The 24,393-nt window shown below is 31.8% G+C and overlaps 1 protein-coding gene across 4 annotated transcripts in view; it reads left to right on the forward strand.

Annotated features, from left to right (window-relative positions):
- The window catches only part of LOC126851224 (protein timeless homolog), a 92,051-nt gene that overhangs the window by 6,694 nt on the left and 60,964 nt on the right, over nucleotides 1–24,393 (forward strand). For all 4 annotated transcript variants that reach the window (XM_050594946.1, XM_050594947.1, XM_050594948.1 and 1 more), the window contains exon 15: nucleotides 5,312–5,409. In XM_050594946.1, coding sequence (XP_050450903.1) covers nucleotides 5,312–5,409 — 98 coding nt within the window. The remainder of the gene's footprint in view (nucleotides 1–5,311; nucleotides 5,410–24,393) is intronic.

Here is a 24,393-nt window from a genome sequence, read left to right on the forward strand (position 1 = left end):
ATTACCGGAAAGTAACTCGTCATGAAACTTTTTATGCGATCCGAAGCGATAACAATGTCGCTTATTCTTGTGTTTATTTTAAGAATTAATTTTACACTTAAACTGTCACCATGCAATGCAATGAAATTCTAACAGACAGTTCTAATTTTCTTGCTGTTTTATTGGAATAAAGTATACCAGAAATTATTTGAATGCCTGTGCTGTAATAAAACATTACGTGTAATTTTTCGTTTGTAAAGTTATATATTAATATATCGCGGTGAATTAATGTATGAAAATTTTTTTGATTCTATCGCGATAAAAGACCGTTATATAGTGTGTGTTTCTATAGACTTATGTTTACATTTTTCAATATTTATTTTTTAAATTATATAATTTTTTATATAATTAATATAAAAGCTTCTTTATCTTATTTGTTAGGACATTTATAAATTAGAGTATAATGTATTTTCCGCCGACACTGGAGATAATTTCATGATCGACATTAATTATGGGAATTTTGAAAACTTTATTTTAATAAATAAAGATTGCGTTAGGATTGAATAACCGTTAAGGACTGGAATTTATTTGTAAACTCGAATTTTTGATGAACTAAAAAAAACATAATACACGTAAAGTATATAATTTTACGAGATATTAATACAGATATTTTTTAATTATGTAATAATTATAATTTGAGAGAAAAAGAGAGAGATACATTCTCTTACGTATAATATATAATATATAAAATAAGCTTCTCGTAATTAGATTATTTCCATTTAAAAAATGAAAGGTTTCTTTAAAAACTTTGACAAAGAAAATCTTAATGAAGAACATTATATATTTGTCTCGCAATTATATTTGTCTCTATTCTTATTAGATATTATTTTACTACAAATCTGATAATATATATTAATTACACGTATTGACTTGTTGGAAATTTTTTCGGTTTTGTGCACCGACCAGTCATACGGCCAATTAACTGGCGAAAAGCCAGGCGTTTGCACTGCGGCGGATATTTACATTACATTAAATCTGAAAGGGATCTGCCGCGCTCTCTTGTAACGCGCCTCGGTATATACCGGTTCACCGAGGTGAACGGGTATCCAACCAACTCTTTGAAGTGTTCCACCTCTAAATGTGCCTATGAGTCATGTCCCTCCGTCAACTTGTTTCTGCATTCCACCTCGTCAAACCTTCTCGCTCTAAGGCTTAATCGCCGCTTCGATGCTTTCGTGAGATTCGATACACCCTCGTTGATAAACTCGCCGACATGTAAATAGATTTCTCTTTACATCTCTTCGTCTCAAAGCTTTTCGCCTTTATGTTGAACGCAAATGCGCATACATATCTCACAAACATTTCGAGTTCTATTTTTTTTTTTTAATAAAAAATGATTTGCAAATACCATTGAAGAATAACATTTATAATTTGAGATGAGAGTTTGTCAAACTCGGACATTTCAAAATAATGTCGTCGTTCCAAAATAAAATATAATTTCAACTGAAAATACACGATCCATAACGTTACTAATCTTTAACTTTATTAGTTCTGTCAGATTAGAGTGCCATGATATAAACCGCGGGGATAGGAGAGCAGTTTTTATCGTCGCTGCCTTCTTCTATCATAAAGCTATGAAATTATAGTCTTTCCCGTGATTTTTCTTTACGCGGTATCGTTGCTGCGAACTACTTTGGGAGATTGTACGTAATATTCCATCGTCCATTTTACGGTGGGGAGTAATGTTTACTATGACCGGTACACAATGGAAGTCTACAAGATCATGCCGACCTTGTGCACACAAGGGGATAAAAGTAGCAGACTATTGACTACGTCATATATAGACTATGTCTGGGCCTAGACAATATTATTAATAAGACATTTACAGTAATACGTAGGTATATAAGTCAAACAGTCTAATACCTCATGCTTTTCGTGTACACGTCTTGGTTTCTCGGTTACGGATAGTGCTTCTGGTAATCGTGTTTCGTTTGCCTAGCAAATACTCTGTCGTCTGGCTACTAATTTTAACCCCCTAATTTTCCACTTGCACCGTCTGCGTTCCTTACAGTGCTTTTAATTTTCAAGGATTATATAATGTAAAAAAATACAGAGAACAATTATGAAGAAGAAAATTGCTACATTGTTAGTTTATTATTTCTTTCTTTTTGTTTCTTATGTAAACAAGTGCAGATTAATTTAATGATTTTATTGCTCGTGAAGAAAAATTTAACTTTTCTTTTTCTATTTATTTTGAAGTATCGATTTGCGGTTATTTTACAGAAACAGATTTTTAGATTTGTTTATAGGAATGTTGAGAATACAAATTGTTTATAAGACGATATTAATTTTTATTTTCATTATTTTCATACTAGACTAAAAGAATGATAAAGAAAATGAAAATAATCGAAGTTCTTAAAAAAAAAGAACTACAAGTAGTGCGCGATCGTATGTTTTTAAAGATTTTTTTCGCGACAATTTAATATTTAAAATCACGAAGGCTGATTTATCACTTTGTCAAGCATAAGAATTATCCATTTCGTGTCTGGCAAAGCGGTATCGGCTTGTATGTCGGAACGTTGAGTCGAGAAATGACGGCGGCGACGACGACGACGACGACGATGACGACGACGACGACGACGACGACGGGCACAGCGCGTCTAAGAGATTCCATTGTCACGGAACTTGAAATCGGGGGATAATGGGAATTGTATGCTGCTGAATTTCTATTCAGGCAGCCAGCAGCCGCGCCATACGAGCCACTTCTTCCGCTCGGGGGACAGCAGCCTTCCTCTTCTTTTGCGTTTTTACCCTCGCGTTTGCTTATTGGATTCATCTCTAGCGGGGAAAATTTCGGAAAGCTTTCGAAGGTGAATTAGACTTCCTTGACCTGCAATTCTGAAATGCTCTATACGGCGTTAGTCGAGACATAAAATGATTAAACCACATTTCTTAAATAGAATCTCGAATTGAAAATGATTTAAGAATGCTTCTTTTTTTTTATAAATCGAGCTTTGATTATATATATCGATAAACTATCGAGAAATAATTATTTATAAATAAATGTTACTTGAATAAATTTATAGTCCAGCCTTAATTAAGCTTTATTTAATTTGATATATTTAAAAGTATTATAACAAGTCAAATGATTTTGTTGAATATTCTTTTAATCTAACGATTTTTGCCTTAGATTCAAATTCAAAGGAGAAATTTGTTTCTAACAGAGAAAACTCGTTTTACACACGGTAGTTGCGACTCATCCGCTGTATGGATTACGTGGATATCTGCTATGTAAACGGAGACAGATCATGTCCGACTTGGATCCGAATCGTATATTGTAAAACATACGAATGTGTATTGCGTGTATACGCATAAAACATTGTAGGTTCATATGCCGTCCATGCATAGAACCGTCCATACGTTTCGCTTTTATATAGTAGAATTGCAACTAAGTGCGATTTCGTGTCAAGTGACCAAATCCAATTCTCGGATTTTAATGCGACTCCGACATTGTTAAGATGATATAAAGTAGGAATGATTTTCGTTATTAATTGTGCGACTATAATGGAATGAGGTAGAAAAGATTTTCATCCTTATTGTTTTATGATTGAAAGATTATGATTACATCGTATATTGATGAAAACATTCTAATATATTTTATATATTTTCCTTGGCGATTCTTTGATTTGTGGATGTTGTGTACTATATGTTCTCAATTATAAAATTTAACTTTAAGAATAGATTTAAAATTAGATGACAAAGTTTTTTCTTTTTGGGAAAATATATATAATTAAAAAAATACAGCAGATTTTTGGTGAAAATTTGAAGGAAATAAAATGATATTTGAAAATTATTTCGTCGTGTAATATAAAGTTAAAAATGTTTCATCATTAGCTACATCCTTTTTCGGAATGTTTCTGCGGACGTGACTTCACCCTTGTCCTCCAGTCACGTTCGCGCATGAACCTCTATTTTCTTTTTTCTAAGTTCTTATAAAGTATATAAGATATTTTCGACTTGTTTTTACATCTATCTTATTGTTAAATGTAACTTTTTTGTAATAAAAATCGTAAGAAGTCAGATATTTATGAACGATAAAAAATAATCATTTAAAAAAAATTATATAAGAATTTTTTTTTTTTAAATTCAACGGATTATAATTACCACAAAATTAAATTTTTTTTGTTTCAAAATAACTTCATATATAATTCAATTTTTTAAATATTTTTATTTTTATTTTTATTTATTTTTAAATTTGAGGTGAGAATTTTTTTTTCAAGCGCATATTGTATTAAATTTTTGCAATATGTTTGATGTGAATTTAGCTGTAAATTGAAGCTGTTCATTTTTGCAAATTTTACTACTTTCACGCTTGCTCTTTCCTTTGTACGACAGTGGCGATGGTATTTTTCGTTTCGTGATCTAAGATACGCAGGTACTTTGTGAAGGAGATGCATGTGTGTCGGCGTCAATGATAGACTAGCGTAGGTCAACTAAGGTCGACGACGGTTGGGTGTGATCACTTGACGCAAGTAGCCCGATGTTGGTGGAGATCGTGGTTTTCATGCTCAAAGAGGAGTCTTCTGCGAGAGTGTAGAGTTTTCCACTCGGATTTCTCATTGTGCCTCTTCTCGATACTTGAACGAACTACTTCTCTCTCTAGTCGTGTAACTCGAAATAATGAACTTGTTTTGTTTAATCGATCTTATTAATAAGGCACGAACTAATAATTATTTGCATTTGATTTATATTATATAGTTAGAAATCTGTTAAGTGATTCTGATGCATTTTGAAAAAAATAATGTAATTATATGTAAATTATTATAACTTAAATAATTTTAAAGAAGAGGAAGAATTTTGATTAACTTTATCAACGTTATATTGAAATTTGCAATTTTATTTTTTAAAAATTATTTTTTGTTTTAGTCGTGACACACAGACACAAACACACAATTTTTTCTACAATGTGATATAATTTATATTACAAGTATATTTCGTATAATGTAAAGTATAGAAAACTATAAATAATATAATATTTAATATAATATATGAAATATTATAATTTAAAACTTTATGAAATATGAAGAGATTTTTTTTATGCGAATTATGTATACGAGAGTATATATATATATATATATATATATATATCTTACTGTATATAGTACATTAAAAGCTGTTTCCTTTTAAGATCGTATACATTATCGTGCTGCTGAGCTGTTGTTGTCGGATTTTTTATTTCAATATTAATGTTAAAACAAAAAATGCGAAAAAAACATGATGTTATTATACATTAGAGAAGCTAAAAATAAATATTTGAATAAAAATGTTACAGAGAGATCTGGTCCGAGAATGATTGCTTTGGAAGAGCGGATATGCCTCCCGAGGAAGAATTTCTGGCTCTTCGAGAAATTTTCCTTGCAGATTTGGGCGGTGAGTGATTTTTTCAAAATTTCTTTCTTGATTTTGACATTTAGAGTTTAAAAACGTTTGGCGCTTCTCTCACAGCGCCGTTTTTATAATACAAATTCTAATGAAATTCGCGATAGTACGCGAGCTAATCGGAAAACGAAACGTCACGTATTGACAATCTTCGGTATATATAACTCGTCTAAAATGAAGTTAAAACTTGCAAAGCATAGCTTGTTAACATTTTTTGCTCTCCCGAGGATTGCCAGTGTAACTTCAATCTATCGCGAAAAAACTTATATCCTCTTTGCATATGTAATCCTGTGAGGAAAGAGTAGTTCCTGTTTTGCGTCCGTCTAATTATAAAGAGCAAAGTCTGTTATTAGGTTAAAGTACGAAAGTAATGAGCTGTTTTCCTTCCTTTACGGAGAAAAGTTCGTTACGTCTACTAATTTATTGAATTATGAAGTTTACTCAAAAACATTTGGAAGAAAAGTGAATGCGCCGAATATACGCGAGCTGTAGTAACATTATGTATTTTATATTAAGAAAGTATTAAAAGAGAAAAGAAAGATATATAAATACGTGAATACATTCAAGGTGCTTTTCCCTTGCGACGATTTGTAATAACTGGCGCGTATATCATGACGCAAATTTAATTAAACGCGCCGTTGGTATTCATTTCACGCGTCTAATTTATGTGTGAATAACTACGCTATTCAGTGTCGAGATTTCGCGACGATCCGGGTCCGCCATGTATTTATCTCTGTTTATTACCAACACATAATAGCTGCTGTAGACGTTTTAAATCCTTTAATTTTTTTGTTATCTTTCTACAAATAGAAGCAGTTTATTTTACTGCAAAAAATTATTGTTGTGCTTATTTCTTTTTTTATGGTAAAATTATTTTTTTATCGGCATATATAAAAATTAAACTATTTTATTCTGCAACAGCCGTTATTGTTATTGAATATTATATACAGATTGAGATAAAGCACAACACAGGTCTCTTTTATAATGAAAACTTTTTAGAAAAAATAATTTTTTTATTATTTTATTTAATTATAAGCCAATATATAAATTATTTAATATCTTGTTGTTTTGTAAAATTGATATTTTTTCCAATTATTAATTTGATTTTAACGTGTATAGAATTATCGATTAGAGAGACATCTCTTTTTCTTTCTATTGCGAATATATTAATAACATCTCATTACACGGTTGTCGAATGCGCGTTCAACTTCTTTTTGTTGCATCCTGCAACGTATGCATTAAAATCCATATTACACTGAATGTCACATATTTCTGACATGATAGCTTATGGCTGTCATGTACACTTCGTTATACATATAAATGTGATAGCGATTGACAATCATATGTACATGTCGTTACATAATAATTTTTCCAGAAGGTGTTTTTTATAAAACATCTTTTTCGGTTTCAAAATATTTACACTGTTTTATTTTATGATGTAACTAAAGAGTTTGAAATATCCATTATCTTCACCACGCGCAAGCTTTGTGCATTAAGTGATTTTTTTTTCTTTTTTTACATGAAAGATTCTCAAGAAGAGTAAAGTCTTTTATTTTTTTTTTTTTTTTATTTTTAAGCCCATAGTTGATTGACTTGTTAGTAATTTGAAAATTACTTATATAAAATTTAATGTTAACAAAAATTTGCAATCTATGCGTGTGATAAATATTCTTGAAATTAAATGCATTGAAAAAAATTAATTTAATATCAAGAAATTTATAAAGACGGAATTTGCTATGGCCTTCCGCACTCTATTTAATTATTTGTATTCTATGCATATATAAAAAAAAAATCTTTAATACTATATAATAGTAATATCATTTATTGTTACATCCATTAATATATAGTATAAATATGATAACACATGAATTCAAGATGATAAAAGAAATCATTTATATAGATGCATTTAAATATTTTGGGGTTCATATAGCGCAATGCATGTATGAATTTTGGAGGGAAACGGAGTCGCAGTCGATCCGGAGTGCATTGAAGTTGTTTTTCCATTTCAACTGCTTCCGCACACATTTTACACATCTGGATAGCTGTACTTTGCGACTCGATATCGTATCCCGATAGTTTCGCAAACGTTGTATATAATAGAGTATCTGTTTCGCGTTAATAAAGCACATCGCAGAAATTGGCGGGTGTGCTTCGCGAGACAAGCTTTTCCATTACACTTCGTTTGCATCGAAAAATACGAGCTATCAAAACTTGTTCAATCTATATATGTACGATACGCACATAGATATTAAAATGTCATTATCACAATTTGCTCTTTTTTGCTATTTTAATTTCATAGTTGAAAATAAATTTAAGAAATCTCTATGAAAGATTTTTCTAATAGTAATATAATTTCTTGTTTTTAAATCCCGCTCAATATTAGATTAAAATAACGATGGCAATCTTGCTCGTGATATTGTCACATTTTGAGTTAACAACTTGGACAATTAGATATTCTTCGAACAAACTGCTTCTCTCTTGAACTTGTTAACGATTTCTGTAGAAAATAACTTCGACAACTTTGTAGATAGGAGGTCAGAAAGATCAGATCACGAGAGAGAAGTAAACGATTATTTGTCATTCGTGACAAGGATACTTCATCAACAGCATTTATAAATAATCGCGATCGATATCGAGGAGGTTGCCTAGCATACCGAAGGGTTTTACTTATTCACGTCTGTCTGCGAGTAGAACGGTATTGTACTAGCATGTATAAAGTATACGTTTCATCGACTTACTCGGACTAAAGTATGAGAATAGGATGTAGAGGAAGATATGTGCTGTACTTGGGCGCGATTTTTCTCTTCTCTTCGCTCGATTCCAACTTGTTAGACCGAATGGGTGATGGATGCTCGCGAGGAGCCCATGTGTTCTTTTCTCCTCGAAGTCGAAGGTTTGATGAATGAAGGTCGAATTGAAAAGTCTTGGAACGGTGAAGCGCAGTGACGAAATTTGCATGCCACCATCGTACGAGCGATCCCTCCTTTATGTCTACTCCATTTATATATGTTTGGTTAACTAATGCATTTTACATCAAGCTTTTTCCGCCCTTGTACTTATATCTACAATTATATATATATATATATATATATATATATATATATATATATATAATATAATACCATAATATATATAATATAATATAATAATATACACCATAATATAATATAATAACATATAATATATATATATATATATATATATATATATATATATATAATATTAGGAATTAATTTTATCTTTATTACGATAATATTAAAAAATCATAGATATGTTTACGATTTCTGAAATTTTACAAGTGCAAAGTTTTTTCACCGTTCTTCATCATTGAATTTGTACTACTATAATAATTTTGCTTGTTTACCGTAATGCGGAAGAAAGTCATTTCTAATATTCCTTGGAAAAATACCATGTACTTGAAATACGTAGATTGGCGGCGCCGGATTTCGACTATATGTTGCGGAAGTAGAGAAGTAGCTTCGAGAGGTATGAGAGAACTTTTATCGGGGTGAAAACTTTGTCTTCCTTCCTAGCGGCGTGAAACTATAGGAACGAACGAGAATTATTTAGTACAAGACGCAGGGTAAACAGATCTACTACCAACATTTGTTCCGAGTTTTATTCTTTTTTTTTTTGCGCAACTCTTTTGAAACGATTCTCTGACGATCTCTTCTCTTAGCAGAAATGTCGGAAAATGTGCATTATTTGCAATCAACTTGCAACTTTGCGCTGTTTATCGATTGGAGTTGAAGTTAATGCGCAATAGCAGCATTGACGTTTAGAGTACAAATTCTATAACTTGTATATCTGAATTCTTTACAGAGGCATTAAATTCGATTGAGTATTTATTTTGCTCCCTTCTTTCGTAATATACTTTCGCATTGTGCTATTATTCTTTTTTATCTCTCGCTATGGCAACGCAGGTGAACAATAATCAGATCGAATCGACGTTTCGGGGGATTTGAAGCAAAGCGGGAGCTGATATTTACATCCTACGTTTACTCGAGCGATCGGTACCATATGTTTGCATTCTCGTAACGTCCTTTCTCTTTCCAGGATATCTCTCCGTGAGATAGTTCGGTCAAAATCGGTACGCCACGTCCGCTTTCCTCCCATCAAATTGCAATGCATCGTGTTATCTCTTGTGATTTCGGAGTAAGCCAATGTCTATCATTGGATTTGCTGATAAAACAAGATTTTATTTTTTCCGCTATATTTCGTAAAATGTCAGCGTCAGTATTTCTTAAATCACTACATCAATTTTATTTAAATTCTGTAATTTTTCTTTTGAAAGAAAAGTCATTCTGGTAGAAAATTTTTTTTTGTCTATAATAGATATTCATGAAAATAATTAAAAAAATTTTTTTTGAGAGTAATCTTTAGACAAGTTTTATGATTGCATCATTGTGCTAATTATTAATTATATATTTATATTATTAATTATAATGATTATACTATTTATTCACATTTCTCTGCCATTTTATGAATAATATACTGTTTCCAGAAAATAAATTTTATATTTTTTACATTTATATTATTTACATTTTATACGATTTTAAAAATTCTTCAAACGGTTCTCTTCTAAAGAGATATAAATGTCTGTACTCTCGAGTAACACCCAAGTATTGAGTGGAGCGTTCAGAGGGTACTCCAACTCGACATTTAACGGCGTTCCGGTATCGAGGAGACAACCGCGGCGCGTTAATGTTTCTTTTTTGTCGTGTTCCCTTTCTTCTGCCGACGATATGATAGCCTCTTCCCTAACGACGCATAACCATTAATATGCAAAAGCGGTACTCGACGAGTTCATTCATTTCATCATGCCTTCCCCTATCGTTCGTTCTCCCTTTCCCTTTCTTCATTGGCGGTAGATATTTTACCCTTGCTATTCTTATTCGGGTATACCTTGGGAGATATTCATGTGAAATATATCCGCTGGCTTTTCTTTCTTCCGGCTCTCTAAAACCCGTCGCGGGGAGAATCAGTAGTTATAAAAAAAAAAAGAGAGATAACCAAAGGAGAGGGAGGATAAACGTTAACTCTGGGCTCTATCTGAAGCTGCTATAGCTATACAAATGATATGCAGGGGCTGCACCGAGGCTTTTTAGTCCTACGTAAGCTCTTACGGTGTCTCTCCCTCGGTAGCAGTTAATGAAGTTATGATTGAAGGTTAAATTCCATGAAATTGCCTCGGTTATGCTCCTCGCTATGAATGCAAATCAACGTTAAAAATTTGGCGTTCAAGTAATGAAAAAGTTGACATTTTTATAAAATGCGTTTTGTCACTGCGCGATTAGAAAATTTGATATTACACTAATTGAGATTATAATATTTGAATATTTATATTAGCACACATTAACATCGGAACTTGAATTTTTTTTTCACTCAACTAAACATAATATAATAGCATATAATACACACATACACACACACACATCTCGTTCACAAACATCAATTTAATAAATATACTGTACTATAAAAAGGTTGAGAGAGAAACATAATATTTATTGAATTATTTGAAAAGTTTTTTTGTCTTTATTTTTGCAAAATAAAAATGACTGAAAATTCTGATTATATTACAAGTTTTAAAACAGAATTATTCCGTGACATTTGAATATTCAAATATATTCGAAATTCAATAATTTTGCCTAATTGATATACGAAGATAATCATAAATCTCATTATTAATTATTAATATCATATTACGTACGAAAAATCACCTGATTTCGTGTAAATTTACCTGATTGATTTCGTTTCTTGCTGTTCTCGTCCTACGCACCCTTTGTACGCAAACGCGACGCGTCGCACGGCAAATCCCGCCCGGCGGCGTACGACTCGATTAAATAATAATGCATTTACGAGTTGCGTAGAAATTGAATAACAGTCGTGCTTGAATAATACAGATATGTAAATGGGCCGGGGATGGCGGTCGGGCTGGGGTTGGAGATCTCGACGGGGGAGAGTGGGCGCGGACGTAGAGATCATTTATATTGTAACTCCGGTGCGCTCTCAATCTCTCTCTCTCCGCGTCGCGCCAGGTGCGCGTTTCACTTTCTCTCTATGTACCCCATTCCTTCTTTCGTATTCCATTTATCGGCTTTCACCTGCACCTATTCTTACGCGACCAAGCTCCTCCTCATCTTTGCTTTACCTTTTTCTATGCTGTTTGTCTTTCATGTTCGCCTACGACGGAGGGGCGGCTCCCGTTTTATGCGCTCGTTAAGTATTTTCCATGATTTTGTGTTTTATTATTTGTACGAATCCTTTTATCCGGCTTTTCTTCTTGCCGTAACGCCAGAGCCATTCTCTCGCGCTCCGTTACATTCTACGTGTAGTATCTTTTATCACCAAGACTTCAGATTTCCGTCGTTCGATTTTCTCCTTCGTTCGTTCGCTTCTTTTATCCGTTTGAGCACCGTATCTTAGCACTTATAAAACATAGATTGGATAGTCAGAATACCGCGTAAGATTTTTTCTACGCGAATAATAGTGATATAACAAAAAAATTACATTCCAAAAATCATATTATTCGAATAAATATAAGTATAAAATATTTTTTAATAAAAATATTTTTATATTAATATTTATTTTTAAATTAAATAATGATTCTTGGAATATCTTCAACTTCTATTACAAATTCCGTAAATTGCACGTATCCGGCAATTACACTGTGCGTCGTTTAGGCCCCTCACAATTGGCATTCCGGACTGAATATATTCCTTCGGGCTAATGCGAACGTAATGTTCCGCGAAACACAGAGTTATCGCGGTCGTCGTACGACGAATGGGACACTAGTATATTTCGTCGTGTGCGCTTTTAACTTGTGCGCCCGTTCTAGGCACCCGGACGTTCCAGCAGAATATCTAAATCGGATTTGCGTGCCCTACTAGAAATAACTGAAATTTCTGCAGGGTACGGAAGCTGCGGGAGACGAGAGAGCAAGTTCTCCGGAGCTTTAATAACTGCTTAACGGATTTTGCGGTGGGTTATTCGATTGCCACTGAAATTCGAGAGAGACCGTGCCAGGCCACGACGGTGTTTCACCGCCGATCTTGTATGCCTTGTATGTGCTTCGTGCACTAAACATGGAAATTGACTAAGTCTATCGCATGTTTACATGCGAAATATTGTAAAATATTGTCAAAACTTTAAAAAATTAAAATTCTTTGCTTTTAATTCTTTACATTGTCGAAAATATTTACTTAGATGCTATTTTAATTAGCATATATTTACATACTTTTATATATATATATGTGTGTGTGTGTGTGTGTGTGTGTGTGTGTGTGTGTGTGTGTGTGTGTGTGTGTGTGTGTGTGATTTTATATTACTTTATCTATGAAATTTATTTTATTTTAAAAAATTGTATATTAATATTGGAAAAAATTATTTTTCAATTTTTTTAGAAAGGGATATAAAATTTGCATGCATAAACTTTCTACTGTATATTTTTCCCTAGAAAAATTTTCTGCGAACATTTATGTTCGCTCGTGACGATGAGATAGAACTATCACTGCTACCAAAGCCATCCCTCATGCCATTTTGCAGCACCCCGACAAATAATACTTCTCCCCTTGCGGGACCTCGCCAGAAAATTGAATTCGGATTGGCGCTATGTGCTGAATGCGCGCCGGATTTATTTATTTCATGATGAGCCGTATGCACGAGGATGAAAGAACGAGAAAGGGAGGGACGAATAGATGAACGATTCTCTTCGTTCACGAAAATCAATGAATGCAATAATCAATTATCGTTTTTTTTTTTTTTGCGATTTGCAACCGAAACGTTTTATCGTGACATTCTAAGTGATCGACTATATGTATGCAAATTGGCGTAATGCTTAATCCTCCTTTGAATTGGCAAACCGTAAGCTACGCTTGGGATTTTTTGTTATCGAACATTGCTCGTGGTTGCATTTTAGGATATCGAGATTATTTCAGAACAAAATTCTTATCCAAAGATAAATTGCACCGCATTGCGCGAAAATGAATTAATTCAAAAAGCAATAATTTTTAGTAAAGTAAATTTAAATAACAGATACGAAACTTTTTTTTTTTCTTTCACGTGATATTTATTTTTTATGTTCAGGTATATATGCACAATAAATATCAGCTGACATAAGTTTATTACTAATTTTAATTATTACTCGCAAATTTTTTACATCTTAGAAGATTGAAATTGTTGATTGGGCATTACAGTATCATGCTTAGATTCTATTAATTAGAATCATTCGGATACATTACACTTTTAACAGAACTTGTTAGAGAACCTTGTGTGGGGTTATTATTTAAATCATTAGTGCATCTGTCATTAGTTGACGTGCCTTAAAAGGATGTACCTTAATGACTTCGCGATGACAACATGTTCTCGCGAAACGATGTGAGATAAATTTAAATGCATATCCCAACGCAATATTATTTCATTGAAAGTGCGAAGGATACTGAAGGAAGGTGAGAGGACAAAATTAAAGTTCTGATACGAGAATAAAATAGCTTGGTGCTTTTTTTATCATGATCAACCGTCTTGTAATAAAAGCAAAGAATGGATAGATAAATGACGATTTAGGTTACCTGAATGATCTATATTGAAACGGAATTACATTGCAGAGAGATAATGCATTCTCCTTTTGAGCGTGGATGCGACTAACATCATTTTCTAAAGACATTTGCGCAGATAATGATATTTCGAAGGAATATCATTTGAGTCTCTGTGAGAAATTGGTCCTTCTTATTGAATCTCAAATAATCGCGCGTAATATTTTGGCGTATTTTTTGTGAAGGCTAACATATATTAAATTGAATTGAGCAAATACTCTGATATTAAAAAAATAATGCCAAATAATAAAATTATATTAAAAATTAAATTTTATTGTAAAATTTATACTTTTAATGTAATATATATTTGAATTATATTTGTTAATTATATTAATATTTAAATTTATAAAACAGGAATATTTTTTTATAAAAATATATCGATTAGACCAAATATTAATTTATATTTTCTAGATATGCATTAATGCTATAATTATTATTATCCTTTTAATTCATATATCAGAAATATAAGACTCTCTTATGATATTATTGATTTATACATTTACTTTAAGCTTTATACATGTAAGCGCGATCTTACATTACATTAGTGAGCTTTATCATCAACTATCAGATATAACGCAATCATATATTTTCATAAGCAAGGCGATATCATTGCATTATCCGCGAAGAATTCCCGTTCTTCGAGATGTACGATGCATCGCATGTAAGTAACCGTGAATGTTAATTTATGGGCTGAATAACGACTTTCCGATCTTGGACACTTGCCATCGCGTGGGACTTTAGCGCGGGAGCAGTTTTACTGCGTGGAATAAATTTTCGAAAAGTATGTGAACTGATCCATAAAGTAAGAAATCTCTCGATAGGCGCATCTTTGGCACAGTAATTTCACTTTCTTTACATATTCCTTCTTCTCCCTTATTTCTCCTGGGAATAATTTCATTACGCTGGAAATTGTAATTAAGTCGATGTGCGATTTATTTTCATCGCAGAGCACCGATTAAAATTAAAATCAGTTAATATATTACAGAAATAAAAAAAATGCTAACTAAAGAAAATTATTACATAAAATAATATAAAAGTCGATTTTTTTCTATAATAAGATTTTTGTCTTATATACCGTCAGTAATAATATATATAGTTTTGCATTGATTATTTTTAAACTCTTCTCATGAACTTGCTGCCTTGTTAATCATTAAAATAATGGTGATTTTCACAAACGGCATTAAAAAGAAGGAAAATGACGCTTTTGTGAACCATGAAGAGATGTCAGCGAAAGTCACCGGGGCAGCTCGTTAAGCCGACGAACGGTGATTCGTCCGATTTGGCAGAAAATCAATGACGAGCTGTCAATAAGCAGACGTCTGCTTTCCGCTTCTATCCCCCATAATCTTCGTGCGGCGGGTCGAATAAAGCGTGGCTCCCTTTTTTTTATAGAATATAGAGGGAAAGGGAGAAATCTGATAAAATCTGGCAGACGCACAGTTGTCTCTCCTAAAATTTCATCCTGTGCTATATTCACGACGGAATCGCGGAATATTCTGATATTGCGTTTGGTGCATCGAAAATATTATTATTTGCATAGCAAGCGTATCGGTGTATCATCTGAAGATTCTTTTTTATGAATTTTGTTCCCATATTTGAAATACCAAGAATAAGTATATTTTTTTTCCATTAAACGTTTATGACTTACAAATATTTGAAAATGTTCACTTTGCTGAGACAGAGAGTTTCAGAGAGTTCTGCATCTGACAAGCTATTAAATGTTGATATTTCTTATATATATATATACTAAATAAATTCTTTTGAATCTAAAGTAACGTTTCTCGTTATACTTTGACGATTTATTTATTTAAGTAAAGATTTAAGAAAGCATAAATGTGATTATAAAAAAGGCATTAAATAGAACGGCGACGCGTATCGAAGTTTTTCATATATATATATATATATTTTTTTTTTCGTTTTTATGAGAGAATCACTCCGACGAATGTTGTAGTCAAACACTTCCTTCGACGTTACTCGGGATTCATCATTACATCCGGAATCTGAAAGAAATACTGCAATGAGCGGCAGATTCACTGCGAAATTATATGTAAAGTAAATGTAAGAAAAAGAGGAAAGCACAGAGGGATGTAAAAAAATGTTATTATGGTTTTTGGGGGATGAACGGGCCGGATTGACGCCGGGTTTCCAAGATTGAACGAGCGACTTAGAAAGTTCTGTTAGAAGTCAAGGCTGGCGGGATGGCAACGTTGTGACGAGAAGGGATGAAAAAGAAACTCGTTTCGTCTAGATTTGGTTAGATAATCCCTCTTTTCCGGCAGAGGATACTTCCGTGACAGAAACGGCAAAGAATGATAATTTTATCCTTGTAATTGGTTTTAAGTGGATCTTTTTGTGATTCACTGGAATCTTCTGACTTGAATTAAGAAATGGAGTTTTTTTTTTTTTTATCTTATAAGGTAATACTTTAACAGTGATTGAATATCTCATGCCAATTACGATTTGGAATTTTCAAATAGTTTATCTAATTACTTATTGGATATTCGTATTTTGAAGGGATCGTGTACTTGGAATTTAAAGAGCTAAGCTCAAAAAGTTTAATTGATGACGTGACTTCGGAAAAACTTGTCAGGAAAACTTCCGCTATCGACTTTCTCGATTTATCCGCTCAAAAGACACGGTAATTTTAATATGGTAATATCTGAAGCTTGATCGAAATTGATTTTTGCCAATTCAGTTAACTTTTGTAACTGTTCTCGCCGCGCTAGCCGGAATCCGGCTAGATTAGATATTTGACGCCTGTTAAGAGCAACATCCTATAAATAAACATATACATGCATACAAACGATATCGCCAGTTTCCAGGACGAAATTTCTCCTTCGTGATGCGTTTGTAGACTGCACCTACGTAATCCCGCAATCTTCACCTGTCGCACCGTGCCGCTTTGGCACAGCTCGAACCAATTATCTGTGTTGCCTTTGATGTCATCCACCTTTCGTGGATGTTTGCGCCAAACAGCGGCGGGATCTCCTTGACAAAGGATCTTTCTGGAAATTCTGCGAGTATATGCCATTCATCCGCTATTTTCTTCAATAGCTGTTTGCGCAGTCCGCGTATCAGCTTCGTACTTTAAAGGTTTTCCGTAATCGAATACAGAATCAAAGAGTTGCTTTCAAATTGAAATTTGTCCCTCTCCAGCGTGAAAAATATTAATTGAATTTTTATAGCTACATCGCACTTCTAACCCGTATTTGTCGGATTTTTGCGATGATTGAAACAACAACGAAATCTATGCCATGTTTTAACTGATGATATAATGATATAATCTTTATATAATCTTATAATCTTTTATTAGCTGAAACGAATAGCTTCAAGGCAAAGAAGATATATCCCGACAATGAGACGACAGGGGAAAAAAAAATTACAAAATTATTGTAGAGCTTTACTTTAATCTGATCCGCGATTCGGGAAATCGTAAAGACAAGACCATCCACCACGAAGATCTGGCTTAAAAGAGAGACGTGAGAGAGTTACGAAGTCTCGGATGAAGCTTCGCGATTTTCCGTTTTCAACCATTACGGAAAATTTTTCTTGACAAGATTCTATCTCGTATTTCTTTATTACCATGTTTCTCCGTGGCTTAGAAACTATAAACTTTTATGACACATGTGGGCGCGCGCAAAGTCAATCCGAATAATTGTGGTACGGTATAAATGAGGGGTCTTCTAATGAAATTAAAAAAAAAAAAAAAAATAATAGAGAAAGTGAGAAGAAGGAAAGTATTATCTTTGATCCATTTGCTAAAATAAAAGTAAAATATTACTTGGATATTTTTTTTCTCACGTACGCTACTGATATCAATTATTTTTAATGAATCGAATAAATAAAAAAAGGAAATGGCATTTTAAATATCTTCAGTTTAAAAACAAATATTTTATTCCAGATTGATTTAGTGCTTGAAATAATGTTAATATTTAATATATAATTTTTTATAAATAATATTTACAATTAAAATTTTTGATACATAGCGTGTGTTTGCTAGTTCTAATTAAAGAAAATAATGCTAATGCTATTTCCTATTTTGTTGTAGAATTTATAATTATTTGAATTATGTTTTCATTAAAATTATTTCTTTAGTTTAAGTAATACAGTTACATCTCCTCTAGTTTAATGGACAGTATAAATGAGGAATATCTTCTATTTAATGTTCTAATGTATCATGCAAGTTATATTTACAACATATACGCGAATATTTTGCGTACTTTTTTCGTGCACTATTTTCGCAGTGTCTGTATCGAATTTATACTCGTCCTCAGCAGACTCGTTTTTGTTGCGAGAGATGCGCGAGCGAATAATATCTCCATGCAATGCCGGTTCTAATAACAAATAACATCTTCTACTTTTTTTTAAGAAATGAAGGCAAACACACTTCATATTAAAAGAACAATTAGATAAGATTTAATATCTTTCTTTTGTTTTCATAATTGGATCCTTCACTAAGGAATGAATCGTTTTACATAATTTTTATATAATTACATAACTAGTTAAAAATTATCATCAATTAGCTCTGCGAACATCCTTCAGTATGATCGCATTATCTCCGATGCGATTTAGAGCTTTCTTTCTTTTTCGTGCACATTCTATTCTGAAATATAAAATTATAAATGCAATAAAACATAATCCTAGGTACTTAAATCGAGAAAGTACTTTAGATGTACGAAAATTATAAGATCCAAAAAAAAAAAAAAAAAAAAAAAATAAATAAATAAATTCCTACAAATAATTTCTATATATATTTATATTTTCTGAATGAGTAAAATATTATAACAGAAATATAAATTAAAATATGTTTTAATAAAATCTTATATAAATTTGCGCAACTCGTTTTTTTAAAAGTAAATGAATCGAAACTTTTTTTTTTATTTTATATACACAATCGGCGATTTATTTTGAACGACACATAAGTACATATGTTATATACATGATGTGCATCATTTTGGTGCAATCTTTATTTGTATGTTCAGCACTCTTCGGTGCTCGATATTAAAAAAAAAAAAGTCGATTCGCCTGGTTTTATCACTTGATGTATCGTTGGGCAGGTCAGGTCGTAAATATTCCTGGAGATTCCGACCTCGGACTTTCGTAATCCTGAAATATACGAGGGAATAAATCGATTGACCGTGCGTATTTTTCGTGGCTCGCCGCAATTTAACAGACGGCAGCAGTTGCATTCACTGTGGAAAAAACGCCGGATCAAATCTCAGCTCGAAGGCGTGAAATTATCCTCATACTGATGGACAATATTTATATCTGTCAGAAAATGTTTTGATTATTCTTTTCAAGCTTTTCAATCTAAATTTGAATTTAGATTGAAAAATTAGAGTTATTCTTTTCTAAAATATAAATCATCTACTCCAATAATATATACAGTTATTAATATTCCAAAATTGTATTACTGCTAATTCATAGCAGCAATTTACGTCACGGTATGGAAAATGTAATAAAAACACGATGTGTTAGCGGTGTACGTATTATAACAAAAGTCAAAAGCATAAAGTGTATCGAATACTCTATCCGATAAAACCGTGTACGTGACAGTAAATCTGCGGTTAACAGAATCACCGTTCTAAACGTGGCCGCCATTTGAATTATATTACATGTGTGGAATTGTTGAAACGGGTAATTACGAGAAGCTTTCAATAATGGTGATACTAATCCGTTAATAGAGTGCCGAGAAATCGTGCCGCTTGTCTAGATATAATAAATGTTCTTGTAAAAAAAATATGGAAATGAAATAATTTTTTTTAAAATAAAAATTATAAATTTTCAGCACTATATGAAAGAGAACGCGCGCATTAATCACCACTTTTAAACCTTTTAAAAATTAGCGAAACAGGATTTATGTATGTACCTATAGTTCTCGATGCGCTAGTTAAAAGGACGGAACAAAAGGAACTAGAAGAGTCATTTTCACAACGATTCATTTCAATTATTTCAGCAGTCGGGCAAGCTTTAGTAACCACTACTAGGAATATGAGCGTTTACGTATGTTTATGTGATTCTCGCTTTTAGGCCATCATTTTAATTTGTACTTTTACGTCGGGGCTGGTAAGATTATTTCCACGTAAATAATGGAGTCAATTAGTACAGCTAATTATTTTCCAGAGGCTCGGCGCTTGAGCTCGTCAATCATTTGTAAAAAGTATAGTAGAAAATAATGATCGTTGGCGTAGGCAAGCTTTTGAAACATTGTATATTCGGGAAAAAGGAATTTACATTTATCTGTCACACGCGCTTGGCATATATGCGATTAAAATATGCATACAAAAAGCTATTGACTAAGACATTTATTTAATTAATAGGATTTTCTACGGTACTATAAATGCAAAAATTCAATACGATACAAAATCATAATTCTAATTTTTTAGCTTTTGCTAAATAATTGCAATAAGATATTGCGATAATAATGTATAATTTATGTTTTCAAAGTTTTTATACAATATTTTTCTTCAAATTTATAACAACGCATCGCTATTATTGTGGATATTTTCATTTTTTTTATTATCATTACTTTTTTTTTACGGCATGTTAAAGAAGATAAAAATTTACCTAAGGCGTATTATTGTGTGACTAGCTTGCATATTTTTTTAATATTTTATAAAAAGCTAGTGAAGAGCCATAAAAAATAACTTTAAAAACTAAAAAAAAAAAAAACCCTTTATAATGTTCGTGAAATTAGTAAACTGGCATAAAGTTCCAGTATATTGTGGTAGAAGTTTTTTTGCATGGCCTCTGCGCAAAAAAAAATCTCTTTCTTTTGAATTGTTTCACTCGTACTTTATTTCAAACACATACCTCTACAAGTTTTCTGAATGAGATTCATTCAGAAGTATTGTATAAAATGTATATTTGTATGTATGTTGCTAACAAAAAATTTTTTTTTAATCCATTTTAAAAACTTTTTATATTGTTATGTGTCATTTTTTTTTATTTGATATACGAATTCAGTATATATGAAGCATATGTTGCGTTTTTTTTTTTTATAGATTAGAATAATTAGAAATTGTTTCTAAATTAAATGAGACTGTACATCATTCCAGATATGCATTTTCTGTTGCATAAAAGTTAGAAATATATTTTTGATTAATTATGTAAATATTAAACGTGGTTGCTATTAGATCATCGATAGAATTCCATGGTAGGTAACACGCGATGAGACTGAAGACAAATAAAAAGACCACAAAGCTTGCGGAACGTACGATCGGAAAGAGCGCGGAATGAGAAGGGCGGCGGTTTGCGGTGATCGGAGATGAAGAGGATCTCTGCTTCTCTTACCATGAAGACCGAGTTTACCTTGGCGTTGTGTCAGTGCTCTCTCCTTTGTACAGAAAGTGTCATAGAGAACGTGGCTCTCGATCAATGCTACTGTGTTTAGAGAGGAGTTGCGTTTCTCTCTAACTATCTAGCTGAAACGACATTCGTGCTTCTGTGTCGGTCATAGGGATTAGTTCAGCTAACTCTAGCTTTAATAACGGGTAATTAATTGGAGCCAGGTTTTTGTTATATTTATTATATATAAATTCATTAAAAATTTACAAGTATAATCATCACCAAATTTTGAAAAAACGCAATATTTTTAAGTGAAGATTTCTGGAATCTTTCGCGTTTGCTTTCAGAATTTTTTATTTTTACGTCAGTTTTACATTAATTTTGATTCTATTATTAGAATTAATGTTACGAGAAATTCTTTGTGCATATTTTCTCACCACATATTTCTTATCTGAAAAACTTTATTTAACACGGTTTATTAAAGTTAGTTTGAATTATATCACAATTAACGAAAATGTCAATTTATCTTCACAATTAATGAAAATGTCAATTTATCTTCTCGATGCAAATAATTGTATGAATAGTCGAAAGATGAAATATAGAGACAATGCGCGCATAAATTTAGAAAATGCATGTTTATCAAGTTGTTGAATTTATGAATAATAAATCGGGACGCGGAGGACGGTAAGTAGGTTGATCGAATTTGCCATTTGCGAAACAATTCTACAAATGAATTCGTACACCAATTTGCGTAACAAAATGTCTTCCTGTTTTCGTGAAACGCTACTGCATTACCACAGCGTACATAGTTATGCACATTTAATCAAAGGTACTTGTGTACCTTTACAAAGTGCTTTACACCATATTCACATACGAGATATTTTATACATAACCGTTAAGTACTTATTAAAGTCATTAAACTCAAAAACAATTTGTTCACGTTATTAAGCAATTTTCGCAATCCTTATTATAATAATAAATAATTTAAAAGCAAGAGATAGTAAAAGATCCCGGATTATGTGCGACTTTTTGTAAAAGTTTTTCATATATATACATAATTTCTTTATTTGTATGCAAAATAATCTTATTCTTATTGGATATTTCTACTATTGCTCATGTAGAATATGAGTAGTAATCTTTTCAAATGCGCACTTCTATACTATAATGATTGGCATATATTGCATCGTAACAATGCAGCTTGCAATCTCCCGTTGGGAAAAGAGTAATTGCGTTGGGATCGATGTGCAATTGAGTTCGAAATTGCAATATACTTTTTATTGCATGTGTCAATACAAACTGGTGCGGTATGAGTATAATTAGAACTCTAATCAAGTTTAAGATTTAAAATATGAAAAATTATTTTAAAAATATCACATGATAATCTCTATTATATATTTTTATTGATCTAATTTTTTACTTTATTTTGGCAATATTCTATCTGATATTTGCTTGGCTTACAAGTATAATTTTTTAACGTTTTTTTAATAAGTAATTCCAATATTATCTATACTCTTATCAGCGCTACGTGGTAGATTAATCTGCGATACATTTTTCTCTATCAATTCTTTTCTTATTTTTGATGATTTTTCTGCTCGATTATTGATCATTTGAGTGCAATAATACCTACCTACATACAATGTTTGCGTGTGAAGAGAGTAATTGCACTGGGATCGGTATATGCAGATGAGTTTCAAACTGGATTCCGTTTTTCATCGATGAAATCAATATTACGAAATAGTACGGGCGTCTTGGTAAACCGACGACGGCACACAGGGGTGGGGAAGGCAAGGATAACTTCTGCAAGATGTTACTGAATTTGCCAGTTCCATAGCCTCGGGATGAACCGAGAGCCGCTATACGGTGATTAAATTTCATAGTTGCACGATGAGTTGTTTTATAGGAAATTTAAACTGAGGCTCAAGGTTGCAGAATTGCTGTATTCAATATAATTCGTAGATATCGTTTTTTCTTATTGCCGTCTTCATTCGTTATTATTTTCGTTGTTCAAAAATTTTCCCGTAGGTTATAATAAAATGGCAATGCTTCAAATTATTGTTAAAATTACTTTTGCGTAAATCTATCAATTTAGCAACGAATTTTTAGTACCTTAGATAATTCTGCAGTAGGATCTATTAATATTTTGAAGAACGATTGTCATTTGGGTGGATCATCTGCGGTCTATAAAAAATTGTTAGTTATTAAAATTATTTTATTTATATTTAATTAATTAATAATTTTATTTTTGATGTGTTTGAGTTTAAATATTACGAAATGTATTAGGTATGAGAAAAAGAAATTTTTGCTGATTATTGCTGGAATTAATGAGGTTATAATGAATGCGATAAATATTTGTCTTGCTTTAATTAACGCGTGTAAATTGTAGGAAAGCTGACATGGATCTGATTAAAATCAAAATTTCTTGCAAGAACAAAGGTAAACACTATCTATATAAGCGGTCTTATTTATCTTTCCAGAGAAAATGATAAATATTTGTGCAAAACAAATTTATATATACATATTTATATATTACTTGTGTAACAATAGCTTTATTAATAACCAAGATTTAGTTTTAATGAAGTAAAGATAAGAAAATGCAAATAACATTTACTTTCTACAAGGAAATGTGCTTTATTTAATTATTATTAAAGTTTTTTAATTAATTTATTTTGATATGTTGGTTTAAGAATGAATAGTTAATAATAATCTTATTTTTGACAAATATCTTAATGGAACGGTTTTTAAAATAAAAAGATGTCAGGCACGATAATAATATTTCTGACATTGAAATGCAGAGGTGCATAATTTTGGCAATTTTACTAGTCAAGATAAATGTTTGGGGTCGTAATGCAGATATATATATATATATATATATTACATATAATTAGTATTAATGTATTGTACCTACCTATTTAATAGATTGATAATGCCAAATATAAACATTTCCTATTTATTATTATAAAAATTAAAGAAATGATAAGAATTTTAATTTTAACTCATTTTAAAAAACGAACATAAAAGAATGAGTTTATAAGTCATATATGATGGCTAAAGTTATTATTATTTTTTTTTCTACATTTATTTTGCTGTTTACACTAGC

The sequence above is a fragment of the Cataglyphis hispanica genome, chromosome 7 (assembly GCF_021464435.1).
Source record: "Cataglyphis hispanica isolate Lineage 1 chromosome 7, ULB_Chis1_1.0, whole genome shotgun sequence".
NCBI classification, from domain to species: domain Eukaryota; kingdom Metazoa; phylum Arthropoda; class Insecta; order Hymenoptera; family Formicidae; genus Cataglyphis; species Cataglyphis hispanica.